The sequence below is a fragment of the Pseudophryne corroboree genome, chromosome 11 (assembly GCF_028390025.1).
Source record: "Pseudophryne corroboree isolate aPseCor3 chromosome 11, aPseCor3.hap2, whole genome shotgun sequence".
NCBI lineage: Eukaryota > Metazoa > Chordata > Amphibia > Anura > Myobatrachidae > Pseudophryne > Pseudophryne corroboree.
Genome location: NC_086454.1, coordinates 326,877,417 through 326,903,913, shown reverse-complemented (window position 1 = coordinate 326,903,913; position 26,497 = coordinate 326,877,417). Strand labels below are relative to the sequence as shown.

Here is a 26,497-nt window from a genome sequence, read left to right as displayed (position 1 = left end):
AGTTTTGATTCAGGTCCCTGTTCACCAACAAAGTCAGGGTTATTGTTCCAGTCTTTTTGTAGGACCAAAGCCGGATGGCTCGGCCAGGCCAATATTGAACTTCAAGGGTCTCAATCAGTACGTCACTTACTACAGATTCAAGATGGAATCCGTGGTCCATAATTGCAGGTTTAGAGCCACAGGAATTCATGATAGCGCTGGATCTCAAGAATGCGTACTTACACATTCCAATTTGGCCACCGCATCAGAGGTTCTTAAGGTTTGCGGTACGGCAAACCCATTACCAATTTCAGGCTCTACCGTTTGGCCTCTCGTCAGTACCTCGGTTATTCACAAAAGTGATGTCTGTGATGATAGCTCATCTCAGATCCCTGGGAGTGATAATAGTTCCATACTTGGACGATCTGCTCATCAAAGCTCCGTCTCAACAGAGGCTCCTCCAACATGCGTTGCTAACGTACAATGTACTAGTTCAGCAGGGTTAGATTGTCAACTTCAAGAGATCACATCTACTTCCGTCTCAATACGGTAAATCAAAGAGTACAGATTATTCGTCATCTGGTACACTTAGTGCTCAAGCCACGCACAGAAAAAGGTACATTTGTGCATTCGCCTCTTAGGCACAATGGTGGCGGCTTTCGAAGCACTTCAGTTCGGAAGATTTCACTCACGGCCTTTTCAACTGGATGTGCTAGCACAGTGGTCGGGCTCGCATCTGCAGATTCACCACAGGGTGAGGTTGTCGCCACGGCCCAGAGTATCTCTACTTTGGGGTTCAAAGTACACAATCAAACCACAGGAAAACGGTTCGGCGCCTGGAATTGGATAATTCTAACGACGGACGCGAGTCTCAGAGGTTGGGGAGCTGTAGTTCCTGGAGCTGACAATTTTGGTCTATGGGCGGATCACGAAAGATTTTTGTCTATAAATGTCCTGGAACTCCGGGCAATTTACAATACGCTACAACAAGCAGTGCACATGCTTCGGTCTCAGACTGTCCAGGTGCAGTCAGACAATGCGACGGCGGTCGCGTACACAAGGAGGAACGAGAAGCCGCATGGCCATGCGGGAAGTAGCTCGAATCCTCAATTGGGCCGAGCATCACCAAGTGATATTGTCGCCAGTGTTCATTCCGGGAGTGGACAACTGGGAGGCGGATTATCTCAGCCGTCGGTATTTTCATCCAGGAGAATGGGTATTAAATCCAGAAGTGTTTCACATGTTGGTCCGAAGGTGGGGTTACCCTCAAGGGGACCTGCTGGCATCTCGCCACAATCATCAAACGCCCCAGTATGTGTCCAGAACGAGAGATCCAAAGGCAGTGACGGTGGATGCTCTCACAATCGCGTGGCCGTACAGCCACCGTTTCCGCTGCTCCCTCTGTTGCTAAAACGGATCAAAAGAGTCCGCCACGGTCATACTAGTGGCGCCTCATTGGCCTCGGAGAGCTTGGTTCTCGGATCTCCGCGGTCTACTCGCAGACGATCCTTGGCCGCTCCCACTACGTCCGGACCTGTTACAACAGGGTCCGTTCCTTTACCCCGATTTAGCGCAGCTGCGTTTGACGGGGTGGCTGTTGAGACCGCCCTCTTAAGAAGAGAGGGCATTCCAGAATCGGTTATACCAACCATGTTATGTGCTAGGAAACCAGTTACGGCAGCTCATTATTACAGAATTTGACGTGCCTATATAGGTTGGTGTGAAGCTCGGAAGTTTCCGACATCCTCTTTCAAGTTATCCCGTCTTTTGTTATTTCTACAGACAGGGTTAGATGGAGGACTGCGTTTATCTACACTAAAGGTGCAGGTATCTGCTTTGTCAATTAACTTTCAAAGACGATTGGCTCTGTTGCCGTCTGTACACACCTTTCTGCAAGGTGTCCTCACAGTACAGCCTCCATTCATTCCACCTACAGCGCCATGGGACTTGAATCTGGTTTTAGATTTCTTACAGTCTTCATATTTTGAACCCTAACAACAAGTGGATATTAAGTTTCTCACTTAGAAAACAATGTTTCTACTAGCCTTAGCTTCGGCAAGGCGTGTTTCAGATTTGGGTGCCTTGTCATGCAAGCCACTGTATTTGGTGTTTCATGATGACAGAGCGGTACTTCGGACGAATCCCGCTTTCTTACCAAAGGTAGTGTCATCTTTTCACATCAATCAACCAATAGTAGTTCCTGTGTTAACAGGAAATTCTGGAACTTTGGATGTGGTACGCACATTACGCGTTTATGTATCCCGAACGTCTACAGTTCGTAAGACGGATACGTTGTTTGTTCTCTATGATGCTGCCAAGATGGGTTGGCCAGCTTCTAAGCAGACCTTATCCAGATGGATAAAACTGACCATACGTCAGGCTTACCTTCATGCTAGGTTACAGCCGCCTACATCAGTAACAGCTTATTCCACACGTTCTGTGGGAACTTCATAGGCAGCTGGTTGTGGGGCTTCTACGACGCAGCTTTGCCGTGCGGCTACATGGCCATCAGTGCACACGTTTGTGCGCTTTTACAAGTTTGATACGTTTGCGGCATCTAGCTTTGGCCGCCTAGTGTTACAGGTGCCAAACAGCTCTCCCGCCCACGGGGGAAACTTTGGTACGTCCCAAGAGTACTCCAGTGACCCCTAGTGGATGAAAAAGAAAATAGGATTTTGGTACTTACCAGGTAAATCCTTTTCTTTGAATCCATAGGGGGCACTGGACGTCCACCCAGAGCAGTTTTACCTGGTTTGTGGTAAGTTCAGGGGATCTTATGGTAACGCACTCTCACCGACTGGTTCAAATTATCAAGTTCTATCGGTTATGGTGTCAACTGTTTAGTTGTCAGTTAAGTTATGTGTCAACTTTATTGTTGTCCGTTATGTTATAATGTTATAGGTAATTCTCCATTGTTCATCCTCTCTATCACTCCTGTTCGCCTCAGGAAAAAACACTGAGGTATTCTGGGAGTATGTAAGGGAGGAGAGTTACTGAAATTTAAATATTCAGTGCCTGTCCTTGCTAACACCGTCCATATCCCAAGAGTACTCCAGTGCCCCCTATGGATTCAAAGAAAAGGATTTACCTGGTAAGTACCAAAATACTATTTTTGAACCTCTAGAATCTGTTTAGTTGTGGTTTCATATTCTCAAGGTGGTTTTTCTTTTCGCCATGGCTTTCGCTTGGCGAGTTTTGAAATTAGCAGCACTGTTCTGTAAGCCATCCCCCTTGCTCATTTTTCATGCAGATAGGGTTATCTCTGTTTTCCATCTCAATTAGGACATTGTGCTTCCAGCTTTTTCTACAGGTTCTTCATCTTCGGATGGCCGCCTTCTGGCCTTATTGGATGTGGTCTGGCCTTTGAGAATTTATCTTGCACGTGTGGCTCCTATTCGCGGTATGGATTCTTTGTTAATTCTCGTAGACGCCCCCAGGTGGAGTTTGCCGGGCTCCAAAAACACTGTTGCATGTTGGTTCACTTCTGAAATTCATCAGGATTATGTGTCTTCTGACATTGCGAATCCGGACCTACTGTGGTCTCAGTCGACTCAAGTTGTTGGACCTCTTGGGCGGTTCACCAAGGCTCCTCGGTGGAACAGCTGTGTAGGTCGGCAGTGCAAACTTTAACTAAATTCTACTGTTTCCATACTTTCGGTATTGAAAACGCCTCCGTTGGGCGTGAGATTTTGTGCATTGCCACTCGTGTCTGGTTTTATTGTTCTTCTGGCTGGTTGGTTGGTTGTGTTCTTTTTCCTTATGGCTTTGCTAAATGTTGACTCAAGAGGGCCCCGGTGATGGGGGAGGAGTTAGTTTTCATAGGTTTTGTGCCAAACTCCATAGCCTACACTCTAACCCAGTGATAATGGCTACAGTGCCCCCCAGATCTCTCTGAGGTAGAGACTTTACGTTGAGTAAAAATCCAATAAAAAAAAATATATTATCCATTTCGGTTATATAGGACCAGCGTATTTCCTTGTACTTTTCAGTGGGGAACAAAACCGTAATAAAACATGACTGGGTAAAAGACAGTGAGACAAAGGTAAGAGGGCCCTGCTCGCAGGCTTACAGTCTATAGGATTATCTGATTGGCTCCAGGATCTAGCTGTACATGCCTCTGCAGAGACTGGTGCTGGGGTCCTGTCACACACAGGGGCTTAGGTGGTTCATCTCCAGGAGGTTTCTGTTCATGTTGCCATGTATTTATCCTTTCAGCCAATAATGGCCGGATGCTTTCGGACTTCGGCATTCGGAATGGTACTAGACTTCAAGCCGATGACTTCCTACAAGATTACACTCTCTTGATCAATTTATTACAGAGGTACGAAAGAACCTGCATGGACTTCATTATTAAACCAACACATGGGCAGTTTCTGTGTTTTCTCTTTTGCTAGCGCTGCGCACACCCACACCTTCCCCTCTAATCACACTGACTCCCGTGTTTCCCCTTTCTATAGCCACACATACCTACACTATATAATCACACTGCCTCCCGTGCTTCCCCTTTCTATAGCCACACATACCTACACTATATAATCACACTGCCTCCCGTGCTACCCCTTTCTATAGCCACACATACCTACACTATATAATCACACTGCCTCCCGTGCTTCCCCTTTCTATAGCCACACATATCTACACTATATAACCACATTGCCTCCCGTTCTTCCCCCTTTCTATAGCCACACATATCTACACTATATAACCACATTGCCTCCCGCATTTCCCCCTTTCTATAGCCACACATACCTACACTATATAATCACACTGTCTCCCGTGTTTCCCCTTTCTATAGCCACACATACCTACACTATATAATCACACTGTCTCCCGTGTTTCCCCTTTCTATAGCCACACATACCTACACTATATAATCACACTGCCTCCCGTGCTTCCCCTTTCTATAGCCACACATATCTACACTATATAACCACATTGCCTCCCGTTCTTCCCCCTTTCTATAGCCACACATATCTACACTATATAACCACATTGCCTCCCGCATTTCCCCCTTTCTATAGCCACACATACCTACACTATATAATCACACTGTCTCCCGTGTTTCCCCTTTCTATAGCCACACATACCTACACTATATAATCACACTGTCTCCCGTGTTTCCCCTTTCTATAGCCACACATACCTACACTATATAATCACACTGCCTCCCGTGCTTCCCCTTTCTATAGCCACACATTCCTACACTATATAATCACACTGCCTCCCGCGTTTCCCCTTTCTATAACCACACATACCTACACTATATAATCACACTGCCTCCCGTGCTTCCCCTTTCTATAGCCCCACACATACCTACACTATATAATCACACTGCCTCCTGTGCTTCCCCTTTCTATAGCCACACATACCTACACTATATAATCACACTGCCTCCCGTGCTTCCCCTTTCTATAACCACACATACCTACACTATATAATCATACTGCCTCCCGTGCTTCCCTTTTCTATAGCGACAGATACCTACACTATATAATCACACTGCCTCCCGTGCTTCCCCCCTTTCTATAGCCACACATACTTACACTATATAATCACACTGCCTCCCGTGCTTCCCCTTTCTATAGCCACACATACCTACACTATATAATCACACTGCCTCCCGCGCTTCCCCTTTCTATAGCCACACATACCTACACTATATAATCACACTGCCTCCCGTGCTTCCCCTTTCTATAGCCACACACACCTACACTATATAATCACACTGCCTCCCGTGTGTCCCCTTTCTATAGCCACACATACCTACACTATATAATCACATTGCCTCCCGTGTGTCCCCTTTCTATAGCCACACATACCTACACTATATAATCACATTGCCTCCCGTGTTTCCCCTTTCTATAACCACACACACCTACACTATATAACCACATTGCCTCCCGTGCTTCCCCTTTCTATAGCCACACATACCTACACTATATAATCACACATGCCTACACTATATAATCACACTGCCTCCCGTGCTTCCCCTTTCTATAGCCGCACATACCTACGCTATATAATCACACTGCCTCCCGTGTTTCTCTTTCTATAGCCACACATACCTACACTATATAATCACACTGCCTCCCGTGCTTCCCCCCTTTCTATAGCCACACATACCTACACTATATAATCACACTGCCTCCCGTGTTTCCCCTTTCTATAACCACACACACCTACACTATATAACCACATTGCCTCCCGTGCTTCCCCTTTCTATAGCCACACATACCTACACTATATATCACACTGCCTCCCGTGTTTCCCCTTTCTATAACCACACATACCTACACTATATAATCACACTGCCTCCCGTGCGTCCCCTTTCTATAGCCACACATACCTACACTATATAATCACACTGCCTCCCGTGTTTCTCTTTCTATAGCCACACATACCTACACTATATAATCACACTGCCTTCCGTGCGTCCCCTTTCTATAGCCACACATACCTACACTATATAATCACATTGCCTCCCGTGTTTCTCTTTCTATAGCTGCATACAATCACACTGCCTCCCGTGCTTCCCCTTTCTATAGCCACACATACCTACACTATATAATCACACTGCCTCCCGTGCTTCCCATTCTATAGCCACACATACCTACACTATATAATCACACTGCCTCCCGTGTTTCTATTTCTATAGCCACACATACCTACACTATATAATCACACTGCCTCCCGTGTTTCTCTTTCTATAGCTGCATACAATCACACTGCCTCCCGTGCTTCCCCTTTCTATAGCCACACATACCTACACTATATAATCACACTGCCTCCCGTGCTTCCCATTCTATAGCCACACATACCTACACTATATAATCACACTGCCTCCCGTGTTTCTATTTCTATAGCCACACATACCTACACTATATAATCACACTGCCTCCCGTGTTTCTCTTTCTATAGCTGCATACAATCACACTGCCTCCCGTGTTTCTCTTTCTGTAGCTGCATACAATCACACTGCCTCCCGTGTTTCTCTTTCTATAGCCACACATACCTACACAATATAATCACACTGCCTCCCGTGCTTCCCCTTTCTATAGCCACACATACCTACACTATATATCACACTGCCTCCCGTGTTTCCCCTTTCTATAACCACACATACCTACACTATATAATCACACTGCCTCCCGTGCGTCCCCTTTCTATAGCCACACATACCTACACTATATAATCACACTGCCTCCCGTGTTTCTCTTTCTATAGCCACACATACCTACACTATATAATCACACTGCCTTCCGTGCGTCCCCTTTCTATAGCCACACATACCTACACTATATAATCACATTGCCTCCCGTGTTTCTCTTTCTATAGCTGCATACAATCACACTGCCTCCCGTGCTTCCCCTTTCTATAGCCACACATACCTACACTATATAATCACACTGCCTCCCGTGCTTCCCATTCTATAGCCACACATACCTACACTATATAATCACACTGCCTCCCGTGTTTCTCTTTCTATAGCTGCATACAATCACACTGCCTCCCGTGCTTCCCCTTTCTATAGCCACACATACCTACACTATATAATCACACTGCCTCCCGTGCTTCCCATTCTATAGCCACACATACCTACACTATATAATCACACTGCCTCCCGTGTTTCTATTTCTATAGCCACACATACCTACACTATATAATCACACTGCCTCCCGTGTTTCTCTTTCTATAGCTGCATACAATCACACTGCCTCCCGTGTTTCTCTTTCTGTAGCTGCATACAATCACACTGCCTCCCGTGTTTCTCTTTCTATAGCCACACATACCTACACAATATAATCACACTGCCTCCCGTGCTTCCCCTTTCTATAGCCACACATACCTACACAATATAATCACACTGCCTCCCGTGCTTCCCCTTTCTATAGCCACACATACCTACACAATATAATCACACTGCCTCCCGTGCTTCCCCTTTCTATAGCCACACATACCTACACAATATAATCACACTGCCTCCCGTGTTACCCCTTTCTATAGCCGCATACAGTCACACTGCCTCCCGTATTTCTCTCTGTAGCCGCATACAATCACGCTGCTTCCCGTGTTTCTCTTTCTGTAGCCGCATACAATCACTCTGCCTCCCGTGTTTCTCTTTCTATAGCCGCATACAATAACACTGCCTCCCGTGTTTCTCTTTCTATAGCCGCATACAATCACACTGCCTCCCGCGTTTCTCTCTTTCTATAGCCGCATACAATCACACTGCCTCCCGTGCTTCCCCTTTCTATAGCCACACATACCTACACAATAAAATCACACTGCCTCCCGTGTTTCCCCTTTCTATAGCCGCATACAGTCACACTGCCTCCCGTATTTCTCTCTGTAGCCGCATACAATCACGCTGCTTCCCGTTTTTCTCTTTCTGTAGCCGCATACAATCACTCTGCCTCCCGTGTTTCTCTTTCTATAGCCGCATACAATCACACTGCCTCCCGTGTTTCTCTTTCTATAGCCGCATACAATCACACTGCCTCCCGTGTTTCTCTTTCTATAGCCGCATACTATCACGCTGCTTCCCGTTTTTCTCTTTCTATAGCCGCATACAATCACTCTGCCTCCCGTGTTTCTCTTTCTATAGCCGCATACAATCACAATGCCTCCCGTGTTTCTCTCTTTCTATAGCCGCATACAATCACAATGCTTCCCGTGTTTCTCTTTCTATAGCCGCATACAATCACAATGCCTCCCGTGTTTCTCTCTTTCTATAGCCGCATACAATCACAATGCCTCCCGTGTTTCTCTTTCTATAGCCGCATACAATCACAATGCCTCCCGTGTTTCTCTTTCTATAGCCGCATACAATCACACTGTCTCCCGTGTTTCTCTTTCTATAGCCGCATACAATCACACTGTCTCCCGTGTTTCTCTTTCTATAGCCGCATACAATCACAATGCCTCCCGTGTTTCTCTTTCTATAGCCGCATACAATCACAATGCCTCCCGTGTTTCTCTTTCTATAGCCGCATACAATCACAATGCCTCCCGTGTTTCTCTCTTTCTATAGCCGCATACAATCACAATGCCTCCCGTGTTTCTCTTTCTATAGCCGCATACAATCACAATGCCTCCCGTGTTTCTCTTTCTATAGCCGCATACAATCACAATGCCTCCCGTGTTTCTCTTTCTATAGCCGCATACAATCACAATGCCTCCCGTGTTTCTCTTTCTATAGCCGCATACAATCACAATGCCTCCCGTGTTTCTCCTTCATCCACTAGGGGCCACTGGAGCGTAGTTACAATGGGGATATAGTAGGCAGTAATTGGGAGCTGGCACTTTAAAATTCTCAACCTGTGGCTAGCTCCTCCCCTACTATCTCCCCTCCAAGCCAGTCTTAGTATGTGCCCGATGTGAGCTGGTTCACTTGGGTTTAGCTGAAGAAATTTTTCTTTTTTCTTTATTTTATTTTTCTTTCTTACACTCACAGACTGGCAGCTCTGCCACTGCCAGTCTGCACCGTGGGAGCTGCCGGCGGGGTCCCATCGCAGCTGCGTGCGGCTAGGGATGGGCCCCGGCTGAGGGAGACACTGAGCTCTCCTGAGTCGGCGGACACCGCTGCGTGCGGCGCGTGTCGCGGCCACTCCATCCAGCAGAAGATTCCGGCAGCATGGCAGCGGTGAGTATCAAAAATGGCCGGACACCGCTGCGTGCGGCTCGTGTCGGGGCCACTCCATCAGAAGATGAGTACAAAAGGGACCGGACACCGCTGCGTGCGGCGTGTGTCGGAGCCTCGGGGTCGAGTTGGAGTACGCCTAAAGTGTGGTGAGTACAAACATCCCCCCTTGTCACTGATGTATGTTTTATCATGTGTTTGAAGTGCTTGCTTCGGCAGCACTAAATTGGAACGATATAGAGAAGTTTAGCAAAGCCCCTGCGCAGCATGAGCCCTGTGCAAGGATGACATGCAAATTCTTGAAGCGTTCCATATAATCCTGACCAGAATTAAACAGTTTCAGTTTTCAACATAGGTATGGTCCCCTATACTCCAGTCATAGAAGGCTGGAGTGCATCAAAGGCGCTTAATAATTTGAACTTGGCGCCATTATATGGGGGGCGGAGCTTCAGCCCGCTCTGTAAGCGGGCTCAGCGCTCTTCACTACCCGGCTGCAGAAGGCAGCCGGGGGATACACAGTGAGAATAGAAGCTGTATGCCAGAGTCTAAGGAGCATACTTAGCACATTATTATTTGCAAAAGTGAGTCATTATTGCTCACACAGCTAGGCTCCAGACTCTGGCACACAAGGTCACATGGGACTCGGTGCATGAAACGCTCCCCGGCCACAGCTTACAAGCGGCCGGGGAGATACAGGGCGCTTCCCGCTTATGGTAGAGCAGGTTTAAATTTGGCGCCGAAGCGGAGGGGGCGGAGCTAACTCCCGCTCTGTTCGGCGGGCTAAGCGCACTCCGTCCCCCGGCCGCTACAGGACACGCCGCTGCACTGTCACACCGCTCCCCGGCCGCTGCAAGCTCCCTTCCCTCTCCGGGCTGTTCAGGGAGGATAAAGGTAGGATGTGGGGGTGAAGGCTATTCCCGCTTTGCTCAGCGGGCTCCCGGCGGCGGATCGCAGCGTTCACTGCCTCTAGACACAAATCCTGTCTCAGGGGGGGTTTTTAAATTTTCTGTGCAGGGAGTTGCTGACATTCCTCCCTGCAGGAGAGTCCTCTGACAGGCATTTCATACAGGAGCCTGCTCTATTACAGGAGCTGGGGCTCATCTCATAATGATTCAAAAATGTGCACAATTTATTTACCATACATATACTACAGTATTTATCTACCCTAATGGGTTCACATACAGGGTTGGATTCACTGTGGGTGTGTATATATATATATATATATATAGATGTGTATGTATGAATATATATATATATAGATGTGTGGAGGTATGTATATAGATATATGCATACAATGCCGTATATAGGGCAGTGCGGATGGTGTGGTGGTTGGCGTTGCTGCCTTGCGGCATGGAGGGCGTGGGTCTGGTTCCTACCAGTGCCCTACTTTTGTGTAGTTTGTACAGAGGTGTCCACATACATCTTTAAGATAAAACAAACCACTTCCGCAATGTTTTCTAATAACAAAATACCTCCTTGCCACATAACAATTTCCCCCATCTTTTCTCACAGTCTGGTCACCATTTTGAAAAGCCAGCGGAACCTCCGAGAAACATCTGGTGCACCTAAATTTAGCGGTACACTACATACAGTGTGGTCTTCCCTTTATTATTCCTTGGCTAGTTACTAATGCTATTTGTAATTTGGGGAATGCGTGTAAGGCATCAGACAAATAGCGCTGCGGCTCAGTACGCTAGTAGCGGGTATCTGTACAGGGGGACCAGGGTTTGAAAATAAAGAAACTTTAAGGGGAGCCCCTATAGCCTAGGGCTAAGACTCCTGTCCCACAGCGCAGCGCTACTGGTTCAGGTCTCCGCTGCTCCAGAAAGTTTATTTGATGTCGGTCACTATATATTATAGTGCAGACTTTACATATGGCTGTGTTTCTTTAACCCACCTTTTCTCCTCTCACCTGGGATAGTTAAAGAATTCCCTCTTAGGTGTGAAGTATGCGGTGGAGCCATCTGCAGAGCCCTCCACGCGCCTGCAGGACACTCCTGTTGAACAGCTCAGATTATACAGGTAATGTCACTATTAACCAGAGATCTTGTACGTCATTTCACCTCTCCAGGTTTCTAAAGGAACCTTGCTAACCTTCCAGGTTACAATACTAATGATGTCTGTTTTCTGTGGAGTCTGAACCAGTGTCTCAGAATATCCAGGTGCATTATACAGCAGTTCGTCTGGTACTGCAGGTAAAGGAGGCGGACACGTCAAGTCCATCAGGGTTCGACGCCAATGACGAAATGACAGCGACTGGCCCAGTCTCGGATGAGCTGGGCAGGCTCCGGTAGGCGGCCGTCAGACACCCGAACACACAAAATCAGGTATCAAACAATGTTTGTTTTCCCTACCCTCTTCCCACAGTCGTCAGGAGATGGTATCAGAACCTTTCTAGGATATACCCCTCGATGTACCGCCGGTCCAACAAGCTGCCGTTTTCCTGAGCAACCTTGTTCAGGGACCCATCGAAGACATATACGGCAGCATGTTTCTACCTTGTCCGGAACAGGTAGGTTGTGGAACAATTGTCCTCTAGGTTACAGGATGTTTCACATCAGGATCAATTGATACTTTGGTACAGGTCCGAATCACGATTCTGCTCTATGATCTTTGAAGGTCACCACGTCTGCAGACTCGGACCCTGCATTTTCGCTTGGGCTGTCTTAAACCGTCGACCTCTGGGGCTGCGACTGTGACAGGTGAACATGTAATCCTACGGGGCAGATGGTTCAGGGGAAGGAACTTTCTGCAGGATTTCTTGAACCATTGGAGGTAAGTCCACTTTGCTTTCTCCTAATACTGCCCCAGCTCCAAGACAGACCGTTACCGGTCTTTCCTTTAGATTTTTCCGTGACCCTTCGGAAACTTTCGACTCCACACGGGCGATATTTCAGTCGCCAGGGGATCTCAAAAAAAAAAAAAAAAAAAAAAAAAAAAAAAGAGCTGAAGCAGAGGTTCAGCATCATCCTTATAAACCCACTACAGGTCAGACTTTCCTACCACCTGGAGGGTCCCAGGGTAGGCGCAGGTCGGTGGTCCTATGGGAAGAACTGAGAAGGCTGGGGCAAACTAGATTTCGGAACAACCATCTCAGGAGTCCCTCGGCAGGGGGCGGCCGATTTACGATGACAAGAGTCATACTGCAGGCGGCGCTCCATATGCTTCTAACCGCAAAGAGTGTTGATCCCTGTTTTTCACATATCATTTGAATCGGGACAGTTCTCAGGCCTTTGTTTTCTTCTCACGTTCCGAAGCCAGTTGGCTCGGCCAGACCTATTCTGGCCTTACAATCCTTTCAGTCTGTGATTGCTATTTTTTTTTTTTGAACAAGAAAGGGAGTTTTTACGTGTCCCTTGTCTTCAGAGATGCCTGTTTACTGATTTCAGTTGGACGGGCTTTTCTCAGATTCACATTACAGGATTCTCATTTTCACTGTCAGTCCTTTCCTCTCGGTATCTCTTCCGCTCCCACAGAGTTCAGGAAGATCACAGAATAACTCTTTCAAGGGCAGAAGGTGACGTTGGTTCCCTAAATGGACAATCTACTGCTGCTTTCCCACTCTGTACATTAGGTGGCTTCTGAATATCCGGAGGATCCAGGAGCTTATGGTTCAACACAGATCCAATTTATGCTCCTCATAGACGTTTCTCAACTTGGTCCGTCAGAGGATTTTTCCTTCCTCGGCACCAGGTACTCTATTCCTTCAGTCAAGTTGCGACGCAAGGAGTGGTCGCCTCCATTCCTCTCTGAGCGGGGGACAACATTCCTCTCTGAACGGGGGACAACATCCCTCTCTGAGCGGGGGACAACAATCTTCTTTCCGGGTCAAGCCACCAGGTCAGACTCCCGGGGGAGAAAACATTCCCCGGAGTTTTGTCAGCTGGTCCGCTGTGGGCGGAGATTTCGGATCGACCTCAGGGCGTTCTGACTGACTTTTTAACCCTTTACTACTCTCGGGCGTGAGCTCGGGCAGTAGCCGAGGAGGCCCTCAGGGCTCCGGGGAGTTTTCTGGTTATTCTATCCGGCCTCCCTTTTTAATTTCTACCTCCGGTTCGGTAACACAGGAGGGGATTATGCGTGCTAGTCCTCTCAGTGGCTCTGGTTGGGCCACAGATGTCTTGAAGATACAGATACACCTGTTGTCAGTAGAGGAGCCTATGCTACTACCTCGACTGGACTGTCCACTTCAACAACTTTTCCTTGTTCAATCTTACACTGGTTCCGTGTAACCGTGTGACTGTTCACGAGACCTCAGAAGGGAGTAGTTCCCTAGGTTGGTTAGGCCTACCGGGCCCCGATTTCAGAAGTCTGTTACCTCTTCTCGCTTTTGCCACTTTTGGAAAACTGTATCGGACATAATAAGCATAAAAGGGGTTTTCCCCTTCTTTCAGTTACCATTCAGCCGTCATCTTTGGTTTCTCTGGGAGGTTTTGCTCCGCTGCGCTTCATACCACACTGACCTGAATTTTAGGTCTCTGTTTTTTTCGGTTTTCTTCCAAAAGAGATTAGCCTAGCGGCCGTAGGTTCGGCCTCTTTTTCAGGGAGTGCTCTATGGCATCTCCCCCGGCTGAGTTTCGGTCTCAGCGGTCGTTTCTTCCTGAGGGGATGTCCATTTTTCCGACAAATCTGACACTAGTGTTTTTTGGTCCTCTTTGAATGTTGTCATGGCTCGCCGACTCTCCCTACAGAGGTCTTCGGCTATTCGACAAAGTGTTTTCTTCTTGGTGCTGTCCAATGCTCCCGTGCTAAATAGCCGGGGTCCCAACATACGCTGGGCCGTTGGATACATCTAACCATCAGACAGTCTTCTTGGAGGTTGCTAGGGAGCCTCCGTATTCCATTTCAGCGCACTTAACGCGCGTGGTAAGACCTTTGTGGGCGGCTGCCCGTGGGGTCTCCATAAATAGTTTGTCGGGCGGCTACTTGGTCGGACTGACATTCCTATTGTCAAATTCTACAAGTTTGACACTTTTGCGGCCTCTGCATCACAATTTGGCCGAGCAGTTTTTACAGGACTCGCAGCGCTCTCCCGCCCGTTTTTGGGAGCTCTGGGACGTCCCCATTGTAACTACGCTCCAGTGGCCCCTAGTGGATGAAGGAGAAAACAGGATTTTGGTACTTACCGATAAATCCCTTTCTCCGATTCCACAGGGGCCACTGGACGCCCGCCCAGCGCTGTTCCTCCTTGTTTTTTGCTTAACGGTTTGCAGATCACCATATGACTGCTTGTTGAGTTCAGGCTAGCCTGGTTTTTTGTCAGGTTCTGTTCCAGGTTTAGTTTGGGTTATCCTGGTTTACAGGGCGTCATTAACCTCCTCTACCTTAAGGTTTGTTTATTCCATCTCTCATCGGGCACAGTTTTACGTAGACTGGCTTGGAGGGGAGATAGTAGGGGAGGAGCTAGCCACAGGTTGAGAATTTTAAAGTGCCAGCTCCCAATTACTGCCTACTATATCCCCATTGTAACTACGCTCCAGTGGCCCCTGTGGAATCGGAGAAAGGGATTTATCGGTAAGTACCAAAATCCTGTTTTCTCTTTCTATAGCCGCATACAATCACAATGCCTCCCGTGTTTCTCTCTTTCTATAGCCGCATACAATCACAATGCCTCCCGTGTTTCTCTTTCTATAGCCGCATACAATCACAATGCTTCCCGTGTTTCTCTTTCTATAGCCGCATACAATCACACTGCCTCCCGTGTTTCTCTTTCTATAGCCGCATACAATCACAATGCCTCCCGTGTTTCTCTTTCTATAGCCGCATACAATCACAATGCCTCCCGTGTTTCTCTTTCTATAGCCGCATACAATCACAATGCTTCCCGTGTTTCTCTTTCTATAGCCGCATACAATCACACTGTCTCCCGTGTTTCTCTTTCTATAGCCGCATACAATCACACTGTCTCCCGTGTTTCTCTTTCTATAGCCGCATACAATCACACTGTCTCCCGTGTTTCTCTTTCTATAGCCGCATACAATCACAATGCCTCCCGTGTTTCTCTTTCTATAGCCGCATACAATCACACTGTCTCCCGTGTTTCTCTTTCTATAGCCGCATACAATCACACTGCCTCCCGTGTTTCTCTCTTTCTATAGCCGCATACAATCACAATGCCTCCCGTGTTTCTCTTTCTATAGCCGCATACAATCACAATGCCTCCCGTGTTTCTCTTTCTATAGCCGCATACAATCACAATGCCTCCCGTGTTTCTCTCTTTCTATAGCCGCATACAATCACAATGCCTCCCGTGTTTCTCTTTCTATAGCCGCATACAATCACAATGCCTCCCGTGTTTCTCTTTCTATAGCCGCATACAATCACAATGCCTCCCGTGTTTCTCTTTCTATAGCCGCATACAATCACAATGCCTCCCGTGTTTCTCTTTCTATAGCCGCATACAATCACAATGCCTCCCGTGTTTCTCTCTTTCTATAGCCGCATACAATCACAATGCCTCCCGTGTTTCTCTTTCTATAGCCGCATACAATCACAATGCTTCCCGTGTTTCTCTTTCTATAGCCGCATACAATCACACTGCCTCCCGTGTTTCTCTTTCTATAGCCGCATACAATCACAATGCCTCCCGTGTTTCTCTTTCTATAGCCGCATACAATCACACTGCCTCCCGTGTTTCTCTCTTTCTATAGCCGCATACAATCACACTGCCTCCCGTGTTTCAGTTACTGCTTTCAACTAGTTACATTTAATGTTTTAGTGAAGATCTGGAGAAAGATGTGGAGTTTGAGGTTGTTGGGGATGCTCCTGAAAAAGCCCCGCAGAAACCAACGGAAGAAACTGGTAAAAGCATCACCAACGGCAGTGACGACGGAGCACAACCCTCAACATCCACAGGTATTATTATTAGGTGACATGGAATTGGCTACTGTATACAGTGGTGGTCTCCCGTATATGTCACTGCAGCGAGGGTCTCGCCATCTTGCTTCTATCTGAAATGAGATCTATTACCCCGGCTCTGAGGAACATTACACCGACAGCTAGAGACATCACTGGATGAGTTTCTGGCATTGGAGCACATGGCTAATTCCCTATCACACTAGGCTGATCCCCTGTACTGTAATATAGGAGCTAACAACTTCTCTGCAAGGTGGAAGGATATTTTATAATCTACGGCTTGATAATAGAGAATAAGTCTATATAATACAGCCAGTGTCTTACTAATATTGATGAGTCTGTGTAGCCAGCGAGTCTGTGTATGACTGATAGTGGTGATGAGACTGTGTAGCACAGCCGGTGTATGACTGATAGTGATGAGACTGTGTAGCACAAGCAGTGTATGACTGATAGTGATGATGAAGCTGTCTAGCACAGGCAGTGCATGACTGATATTGATGATGAGATTGTGTAGCACAGCCAATGTATGACTGATAGTGATGAGACTGTAGCACAGGCAGTGTATGATAGAGATGAGCGGGTTCGGTTTCTCTGAATCCGAACCCGCCAGAACTTCATGTTTTTTTTCACGGGTCCGAGCGACTCGGATCTTCCCGCCTTGCTCGGTTAACCCGAGCGCGCCCGAACGTCATCGTGACGCTGTCGGATTCTCGCGAGGCTCGGATTCTATCGCGAGACTCGGATTCTATATAAGGAGCCGCGCGTCGCCGCCATTTTCACACGTGCATTGAGATTGATAGGGAGAGGACGTGGCTGGCGTCCTCTCCGTTTAGACACTTGATTTACTAATTTTGGGGAGCATTAGGAGTACTCAGTAGTGTACAGTGCAGAGTTTTGCTGATAGTGACCAGTGACCACCACTTTTATTTATAATCCGTTCTCTGCCTGAAAAAAGCGATACACAGCACACAGTGACTCAGTCACATACATACCATATCTGTGTGCACTGCTCAGGCTCAGGCCAGTGTGCTGCATCATCTATATATATTATATATCTGTCTGACTGCTCAGCTCACACAGCTTATAATTGTGGGGGAGACTGGGGAGCACTACTGCAGTGCCAGTTATAGGTTATAGCAGGAGCCAGGAGTACATAATATTATATTAAAATTAAACAGTGCACACTTTTGCTGCAGGAGTGCCACTGCCAGTGTGACTAGTGACCAGTGACCTGACCACCAGTATATAATATTAGTAGTATACTATCTCTTTATCAACCAGTCTATATTAGCAGCAGACACAGTACAGTGCGGTAGTTCACGGCTGTGGCTACCTCTGTGTCGGCACTCGGCAGCCCGTCCATAATTGTATATACCAGTGACCTAACCGTGGTTTTTTTTTCTTTCTTTATACATACATACTAGTTACGAGTATACTATCTCTTTATCAACCAGTCTATATATTAGCAGCAGACACAGTACAGTGCGGTAGTTCACGGCTGTGGCTACCTCTGTGTCGGCACTCGGCAGCCCGTCCATAATTGTATATACCAGTGACCTAACCGTGGTTTTTTTTTCTTTCTTTATACATACATACTAGTTACGAGTATACTATCTCTTTATCAACCAGTCTATATATTAGCAGCAGACACAGTACAGTGCGGTAGTTCACGGCTGTGGCTACCTCTGTGTCGGCACTCGGCAGCCCGTCCATAATTGTATATACCAGTGACCTAACCGTGGTTTTTTTTTCTTTCTTTATACATACATACTAGTTACGAGTATACTATCTCTTTATCAACCAGTCTATATATTAGCAGCAGACACAGTACAGTGCGGTAGTTCACGGCTGTGGCTACCTCTGTGTCGGCACTCGGCAGCCCGTCCATAATTGTATATACCAGTGACCTAACCGTGGTTTTTTTTTCTTTCTTTATACATACATACTAGTTACGAGTATACTATCTCTTTATCAACCAGTCTATATATTAGCAGCAGACACAGTACAGTGCGGTAGTTCACGGCTGTGGCTACCTCTGTGTCGGCACTCGGCAGCCCGTCCATAATTGTATATACCAGTGACCTAACCGTGGTTTTTTTTTCTTTCTTTATACATACATACTAGTTACGAGTATACTATCTCTTTATCAACCAGTCTATATATTAGCAGCAGACACAGTACAGTGCGGTAGTTCACGGCTGTGGCTACCTCTGTGTCGGCACTCGGCAGCCCGTCCATAATTGTATATACCAGTGACCTAACCGTGGTTTTTTTTTCTTTCTTTATACATACATACTAGTTACGAGTATACTATCTCTTTATCAACCAGTCTATATATTAGCAGCAGACACAGTACAGTGCGGTAGTTCACGGCTGTGGCTACCTCTGTGTCGGCACTCGGCAGCCCGTCCATAATTGTATACTAGTATCCAATCCATCCATCTCCATTGTTTACCTGAGGTGCCTTTTAGTTGTGCCTATTAAAATATGGAGAACAAAAATGTTGAGGTTCCAAAATTAGGGAAAGATCAAGATCCACTTCCACCTCGTGCTGAAGCTGCTGCCACTAGTCATGGCCGAGACGATGAAATGCCAGCAACGTCGTCTGCCAAGGCCGATGCCCAATGGCATAGTACAGAGCATGTCAAAACCAAAACACCAAATATCAGTAAAAAAAGGACTCCAAAACCTAAAATAAAATTGTCGGAGGAGAAGCGTAAACTTGCCAATATGCCATTTACCACACGGAGTGGCAAGGAACGGCTGAGGCCCTGGCCTATGTTCATGGCTAGTGGTTCAGCTTCACATGAGGATGGAAGCACTCAGCCTCTCGCTAGAAAACTGAAAAGACTCAAGCTGGCAAAAGCACCGCAAAGAACTGTGCGTTCTTTGAAATCCCAAATCCACAAGGAGAGTCCAATTGTGTCGTTGCGATGCCTGACCTTCCCAACACTGGACGTGAAGAGCATGCGCCTTCCACCATTTGCACGCCCCCTGCAAGTGCTGGAAGGAGCACCCGCAGTCCAGTTCCTGATAGTCAGATTGAAGATGTCAGTGTTGAAGTACACCAGGATGAGGAGGATATGGGTGTTGCTGGCGCTGGGGAGGAAATTGACCAGGAGGATTCTGATGGTGAGGTGGTTTGTTTAAGTCAGGCACCCGGGGAGACACCTGTTGTCCGTGGGAGGAATATGGCCGTTGACATGCCAGGTGAAAATACCAAAAAAATCAGCTCTTCGGTGTGGAGGTATTTCACCAGAAATGCGGACAACAGGTGTCAAGCCGTGTGTTCCCTTTGTCAAGCTGTAATAAGTAGGGGTAAGGACGTTAACCACCTCGGAACATCCTCCCTTATACGTCACCTGCAGCGCATTCATAATAAGTCAGTGACAAGTTCAAAAACTTTGGGTGACAGCGGAAGCAGTCCACTGACCAGTAAATCCCTTCCTCTTGTAACCAAGCTCACGCAAACCACCCCACCAACTCCCTCAGTGTCAATTTCCTCCTTCCCCAGGAATGCCAATAGTCCTGCAGGCCATGTCACTGGCAAGTCTGACGAGTCCTCTCCTGCCTGGGATTCCTCCGATGCATCCTTGCGTGTAACGCCTACTGCTGCTGGCGCTGCTGTTGTTGCCGCTGGGAGTCGATGGTCATCCCAGAGGGGAAGTCGTAAGCCCACTTGTACTACTTCCAGTAAGCAATTGACTGTTCAACAGTCCTTTGCGAGGAAGATGAAATATCACAGCAGTCATCCTACTGCAAAGCGGATAACTGAGTCCTTGACAACTATGTTGGTGTTAGACGTGCGTCCGGTATCCGCCGTTAGTTCACAGGGAACTAGACAATTTATTGAGGCAGTGTTCCCCCGTTACCAAATACCATCTAGGTTCCACTTCTCTAGGCAGGCGATACCGAGAATGTACACGGACGTCAGAAAAAGACTCACCAGTCTCCTAAAAAATGCAGTTGTACCCAATGTCCACTTAACCACGGACATGTGGACAAGTGGAGCAGGGCAGGGTCAGGACTATATGACTGTGACAGCCCACTGGGTAGATGTATGGACTCCCGCCGCAAGAACAGCAGCGGCGGCACCAGTAGCAGCATCTCGCAAACGCCAACTCTTTCCTAGGCAGGCTACGCTTTGTATCACCGCTTTCCAGAATACGCACACAGCTGAAAACCTCTTACGGCAACTGAGGAAGATCATCGCGGAATGGCTTACCCCAATTGGACTCTCCTGTGGATTTGTGGCATCGGACAACGCCAGCAATATTGTGTGTGCATTAAATATGGGCAAATTCCAGCACGTCCCATGTTTTGCACATACCTTGAATTTGGTGGTGCAGAATTTTTTTAAAAACGACAGGGGCGTGCAAGAGATGCTGTCGGTGGCCAGAAAAATTGCGGGACACTTTCGGCGTACAGGCACCACGTACAGAAGACTGGAGCACCACCAAAAACTACTGAACCTGCCCTGCCATCATCTGAAGCAAGAAGTGGTAACGAGGTGGAATTCAACCCTCTATATGCTTCAGAGGTTGGAGGAGCAGCAAAAGGCCATTCAAGCCTATACAATTGAGCACGATATAGGAGATGGAATGCACCTGTCTCAAGTGCAGTGGAGAATGATTTCAACGTTGTGCAAGGTTCTGATGCCCTTTGAACTTGCCACACGTGAAGTCAGTTCAGACACTGCCAGCCTGAGTCAGGTCATTCCCCTCATCAGGCTTTTGCAGAAGAAGCTGGAGGCATTGAAGAAGGAGCTAAAAGGGAGCGATTCCGCTAGGCATGTGGGACTTGTGGATGCAGCCCTTAATTCGCTTAACAAGGATTCACGGGTGGTCAATCTGTTGAAATCAGAGCACTACATTTTGGCCACCGTGCTCGATCCTAGATTTAAAGCCTACCTTGGATCTCTCTTTCCGGCAGACACAGGTCTGCTGGGGTTGAAAGACCTGCTGGTGACAAAATTGTCAAGTCAAGCGGAACGCGACCTGTCAACATCTCCTCCTTCACATTCTCCCGCAACTGGGGGTGCGAGGAAAAGGCTCAGAATTCCGAGCCCACCCGCTGGCGGTGATGCAGGGCAGTCTGGAGCGACTGCTGATGCTGACATCTGGTCCGGACTGAAGGACCTGACAACGATTACGGACATGTCGTCTACTGTCACTGCATATGATTCTCTCAACATTGATAGAATGGTGGAGGATTATATGAGTGACCGCATCCAAGTAGGCACGTCAGACAGTCCGTACTTATACTGGCAGGAAAAAGAGGCAATTTGGAGGCCCTTGCACAAACTGGCTTTATTCTACCTAAGTTGCCCTCCCACAAGTGTGTACTCCGAAAGAGTGTTTAGTGCCGCCGCTCACCTTGTCAGCAATCGGCGTACGAGGTTACATCCAGAAAATGTGGAGAAGATGATGTTCATTAAAATGAATTATAATCAATTCCTCCGCGGAGACATTGACCAGCAGCAATTGCCTCCACAAATTACACAGGGAGCTGAGATGGTGGATTCCAGTGGGGACGAATTGATAATCTGTGAGGAGGGGGATGTACACGGTGATATATCGGAGGGTGAAGATGAGGTGGACATCTTGCCTCTGTAGAGCCAGTTTGTGCAAGGAGAGATTAATTGCTTCTTTTTTGGGGGGGGTCCAAACCAACCCGTCATATCAGTCACAGTCGTGTGGCAGACCCTGTCACTGAAATGATGAGTTGGTTAAAGTGTGCATGTCCTGTTTTGTTTATACAACATAAGGGTGGGTGGGAGGGCCCAAGGATAATTCCATCTTGCACCTCTTTTTTCTTTTCTTTTTCTTTGCATCATGTGCTGATTGGGGAGGGTTTTTTGGAAGGGACATCCTGCGTGACACTGCAGTGCCACTCCTAGATGGGCCCGGTGTTTGTGTCGGCCACTAGGGTCGCTAATCTTACTCACACAGTCAGCTACCTCATTGCGCCTCTTTTTTTCTTTGCGTCATGTGCTGTTTGGGGAGGGTTTTTTGGAAGGGCCATCCTGCGTGACACTGCAGTGCCACTCCTAGATGGGCCCGGTGTTTGTGTCGGCCACTAGGGTCGCTAATCTTACTCACACAGTCAGCTACCTCATTGCGCCTCTTTTTTTCTTTGCGTCATGTGCTGTTTGGGGAGGGTTTTTTGGAAGGGCCATCCTGCGTGACACTGCAGTGCCACTCCTAGATGGGCCCGGTGTTTGTGTCGGCCACTAGGGTCGCTAATCTTACTCACACAGCTACCTCATTGCGCCTCTTTTTTTCTTTGCGTCATGTGCTGTTTGGGGAGGGTTTTTTGGAAGGGACATCCTGCGTGACACTGCAGTGCCACTCCTAGATGGGCCCGGTGTTTGTGTCGGCCACTAGGGTCGCTTATCTTACTCACACAGCGACCTCGGTGCAAATTTTAGGACTAAAAATAATATTGTGAGGTGTGAGGTATTCAGAATAGACTGAAAATGAGTGTAAATTATGGTTTTTGAGGTTAATAATACTTTGGGATCAAAATGACCCCCAAATTCTATGATTTAAGCTGTTTTTTAGTGTTTTTGGAAAAAAACACCCGAATCCAAAACACACCCGAATCCGACAAAAAAAATTCGGTGAGGTTTTGCCAAAACGCGGTCGAACCCAAAACACGGCCGCGGAACCGAACCCAAAACCAAAACACAAAACCCGAAAAATTTCAGGCGCTCATCTCTAGTGTATGACTGATAGTGGTGATGATGACTGTGTAGCACAGGCAGTGAATGACTGATAGTGGTGAGGAGTCTGTAGCACAGATAGTGTATGACGGATAGTGGTGGTGATGCGACTGTGTAGCACAGCCGGTGTATGACTGATAGTGATGAGACTGCGTAGCACAGGCAATGTGTGACTGATAGTGATGATGAAACTGTGTAGCACATGCATTGTGTGAATGATAATGGTGATGATGAGACTGTGTAGCACAGGCAGTGTATGACTGATAATGATGAAACTGTAGCACATGCATTGTGTGAATGATAATAGTGATGATGAGACTGTGTAGCACAGCCGCTGTATGACTGATAGTGATGAGACTGTAGCACAGGCGGTGTATGACCCATAGTGATGATGAGACTGTAGCACAGCCGGTGTATGACCGATAGTGGTGATGATGAGACTGTGTAGCACTGGCGGTGTATGACTGATAGTGATGATGAGACTGTGTAGCACAGGCGGTGTATGACCGATAGTGATGAGGAGACTGTAGCACAGGCAGTGTATGACTGTTAGTGATGAGACTGTGTAGCACAGGCAGTGTATGACTGATAGTGATGATGAAACTGTGTAGCACATGCATTGTGTGAATGATAATGGTGATGAGACTAGCACAGGCAATGTGTGACTGATAGTGATGAGGAGACTGTAGCACAGGCGGTGTATTACAGATAGTGATGAGGAGACTAGTGCAGCTGGTATATGACTGATAGTGATGAGACTGTAGCACAAGCAGTGTATGACTGATAGTGATGATGAAGCTGTCTAGCACAGGCAGTGTATGACTGATATTGATGATGAGATTGTGTAGCACAGCCAATGTATGACTGATAGTGATGAGGAGACTGTAGCACAGGCAGTGTATGACTGATAGTGATGATGAGACTGTGTAGCACAGCCGGTGTATGACTGATAGTGATGATGAGATTGTGTAGCACAGCCGATGTATGACTGATAGTGATGAGGAGACTGTAGCACAAGCAGTGTATGACTGATAGTGATGATGAAGCTGTCTAGCACAGGCAGTGTATGACTGATATTGATGATGAGATTGTGTAGCACAGCCGATGTATGACTGATAGTGATGAGGAGACTGTAGCACAGGCAGTGTATGACTGATAGTGATGATGAGACTGTGTAGCACAGCCGGTGTGTGACTGATAGTGATGATGAGTCTGTGTAGCACAGGCAGTGTATGACTGATAGTGGAGATGAGACTGTAGCACAGGCGGTGTATGACTGATAGTGATGATGAGACTGTGTTGCACATGCAGTGTGTGAATGATAATGGTGATGAGAGTATGTAGCATAGGCAATGTGTGACTGATAGTGATGAGGAGACTGAGAAGCACAGCCGGTGTATGACTGATGGTAATAAGACTGTACCACAGCTGGTGTATGACTGATAGTGATGAGGAGACTGTGTGGCGCAGCCGGTATATGACTGATAGTGATGATGAGACTGTGTACCACAGCCGGTGTATGACTGATAGTGATGAGGAGTCTGTGTAGCATAGGCAGTGTATGACTGATAGTGGACTTGAGACTGTAGCACAGCCGGTGTATTACTGGTGAGGAGTCTGAGTTGTAATGAATATGTTGGCATGTAGTAAAAGCTCAGCCAGCGTTGTTGCTCACTGTCCCTTTCCTTTCCTCTGTAAAGCTCTAGAACAAGACGATGTTTTAATCGTGGACTCCGATGAAGAAAGTCCTTCCTCCAGCAGTGCGGATGTCAACATGGAGAGCGTGAGCCTAAAGAGAAAACTAACTGATGGCGACACAGTGCTCCGCAAAAAGAAACGCCTGGAACTGCCGGCAGACCAAGACGACGACGACATCATTTCACTAGACTGACATCAGACCGACCTTTTTTTGTGTTTGTTTTTTTATATCCATGTGACTTTCATTAGGGTGTGTTAAACGTCTGCAGCTAGAACGCCAGTCCATTGAAGCTCCACCTAAGCCGGCGTCCGATTTCTCTTTTTCTACACTCGCCTGTGAAGTTAGGATGCCATGTTTATTTATACGTTCATACACTTGTGTTGTACATGGTGGCTCCGCCCTTCCTGTTGAGTAAATACGTTTTCAAGTGGTTTAGCACTAAAACTGTGGTATAACGAAGAAGTTTGACTCCTGTATTTGTCGCCTTTGTTACATTTTTATTCTTCGCTTAGAATAACGGCTTTTCTAGAGCAACATGTTTCTCACACCCTAATTTGATATCTAGTTTTCTACAACGTGCCACATTCTGCTGCCTCCTCTGCCCTGCAGGGGGCGATAATGACCCGTATGTGTCAGCATTACTGTAACGCAGCTCTCGCGTCTGTTGGCGGCGCAGTACTTTGTTCTGCCAGATACTGTCAATTCAAACTCTGCATTGTTCCAGGTTATTTATATTGGTTGTTTTGTAATACTGAAATACCGCTTCCTTACTGTACCTCTAAAGGGACCAAATAAATGTCATCTTGTATATTTCTGTGCCACATCTGTCTGTGAGCGGACGCCCAGCCTAGCAGAACCTGAATTACATTGCTGATATTTGGTGCTGGAAACGCCAGGAGAAGACCTCAGAATTAGAGATGAGCAAGTTCGGTTTTACTCTGTTCTCAAAACGGCATCTTACTGGCTGACGGATGTCACGTGTTTTGGATAGCCAATAAGAAGAATCCGGATAAAACCGAGCTGGCGTTAATTGTGGCGTTACATCCGAACCCGCTCATCTCTAGTCAGAATCCATTGCTGTTAAATTTGTTTAAAAAAAAAAAAAGTTTCATCTTTCTTATATTTAATACTATTTATTTATAATTTATTAATACAAGTTATTTATCAACCCGTCAGTACAGAATTGTTGTAGGTGGGGCTACGCTCCGCCGTGACATTGCATTGGTCAGCTCCTGCAACATTCCCATCCCCTTATAAGTATATTTACCTGGCTGTGCAGAACTAATTTACTTTTCATCTGAACGATTTTCATACTGTAGAAATATAATTACTGCGGTCTGAAGACTTCGGGGAACCACAGCGCATTGGCTGCGAAATGTACAAATGAAAGAGATTGCTGCGTTTCACCTCCCCTGCTCCGCAGGTACTGGCGTTGCCACCCACATTTCACTGCAGCAGTACATTAACCAGGGTGATGACCCCCCTCATATTTCCGAGTGATGCAACCGTTCGGCTGGGTCGCACAGAAAAGCACTTAATGCACTTCAAGCATCTCTGTTAAAATAGTGGGCGGCAGCGGTCTATGCAGAGCGGGTGGCCT

The 26,497-nt window shown here is 47.1% G+C and overlaps 1 protein-coding gene and 1 pseudogene across 2 annotated transcripts in view; both read left to right on the top strand.

Moving 5' to 3' along the window:
* UBA2 (ubiquitin like modifier activating enzyme 2) overlaps nt 1–25,707 on the top strand; it is a 60,060-nt gene extending 34,353 nt beyond the window's left edge. For both annotated transcript variants that reach the window (XM_063945728.1, XM_063945729.1), the window contains exons 15-17: nt 4,195–4,300; nt 16,338–16,474; nt 24,899–25,707. In XM_063945728.1, coding sequence (XP_063801798.1) covers nt 4,195–4,300; nt 16,338–16,474; nt 24,899–25,089 — 434 coding nt within the window. In that variant the 3' untranslated portion in view covers nt 25,090–25,707. The remainder of the gene's footprint in view (nt 1–4,194; nt 4,301–16,337; nt 16,475–24,898) is intronic.
* Nucleotides 9,823–9,938, top strand: LOC134971095 (U6 spliceosomal RNA; annotated as a pseudogene).
* Nucleotides 25,708–26,497: the final 790 nt, after the last annotated feature.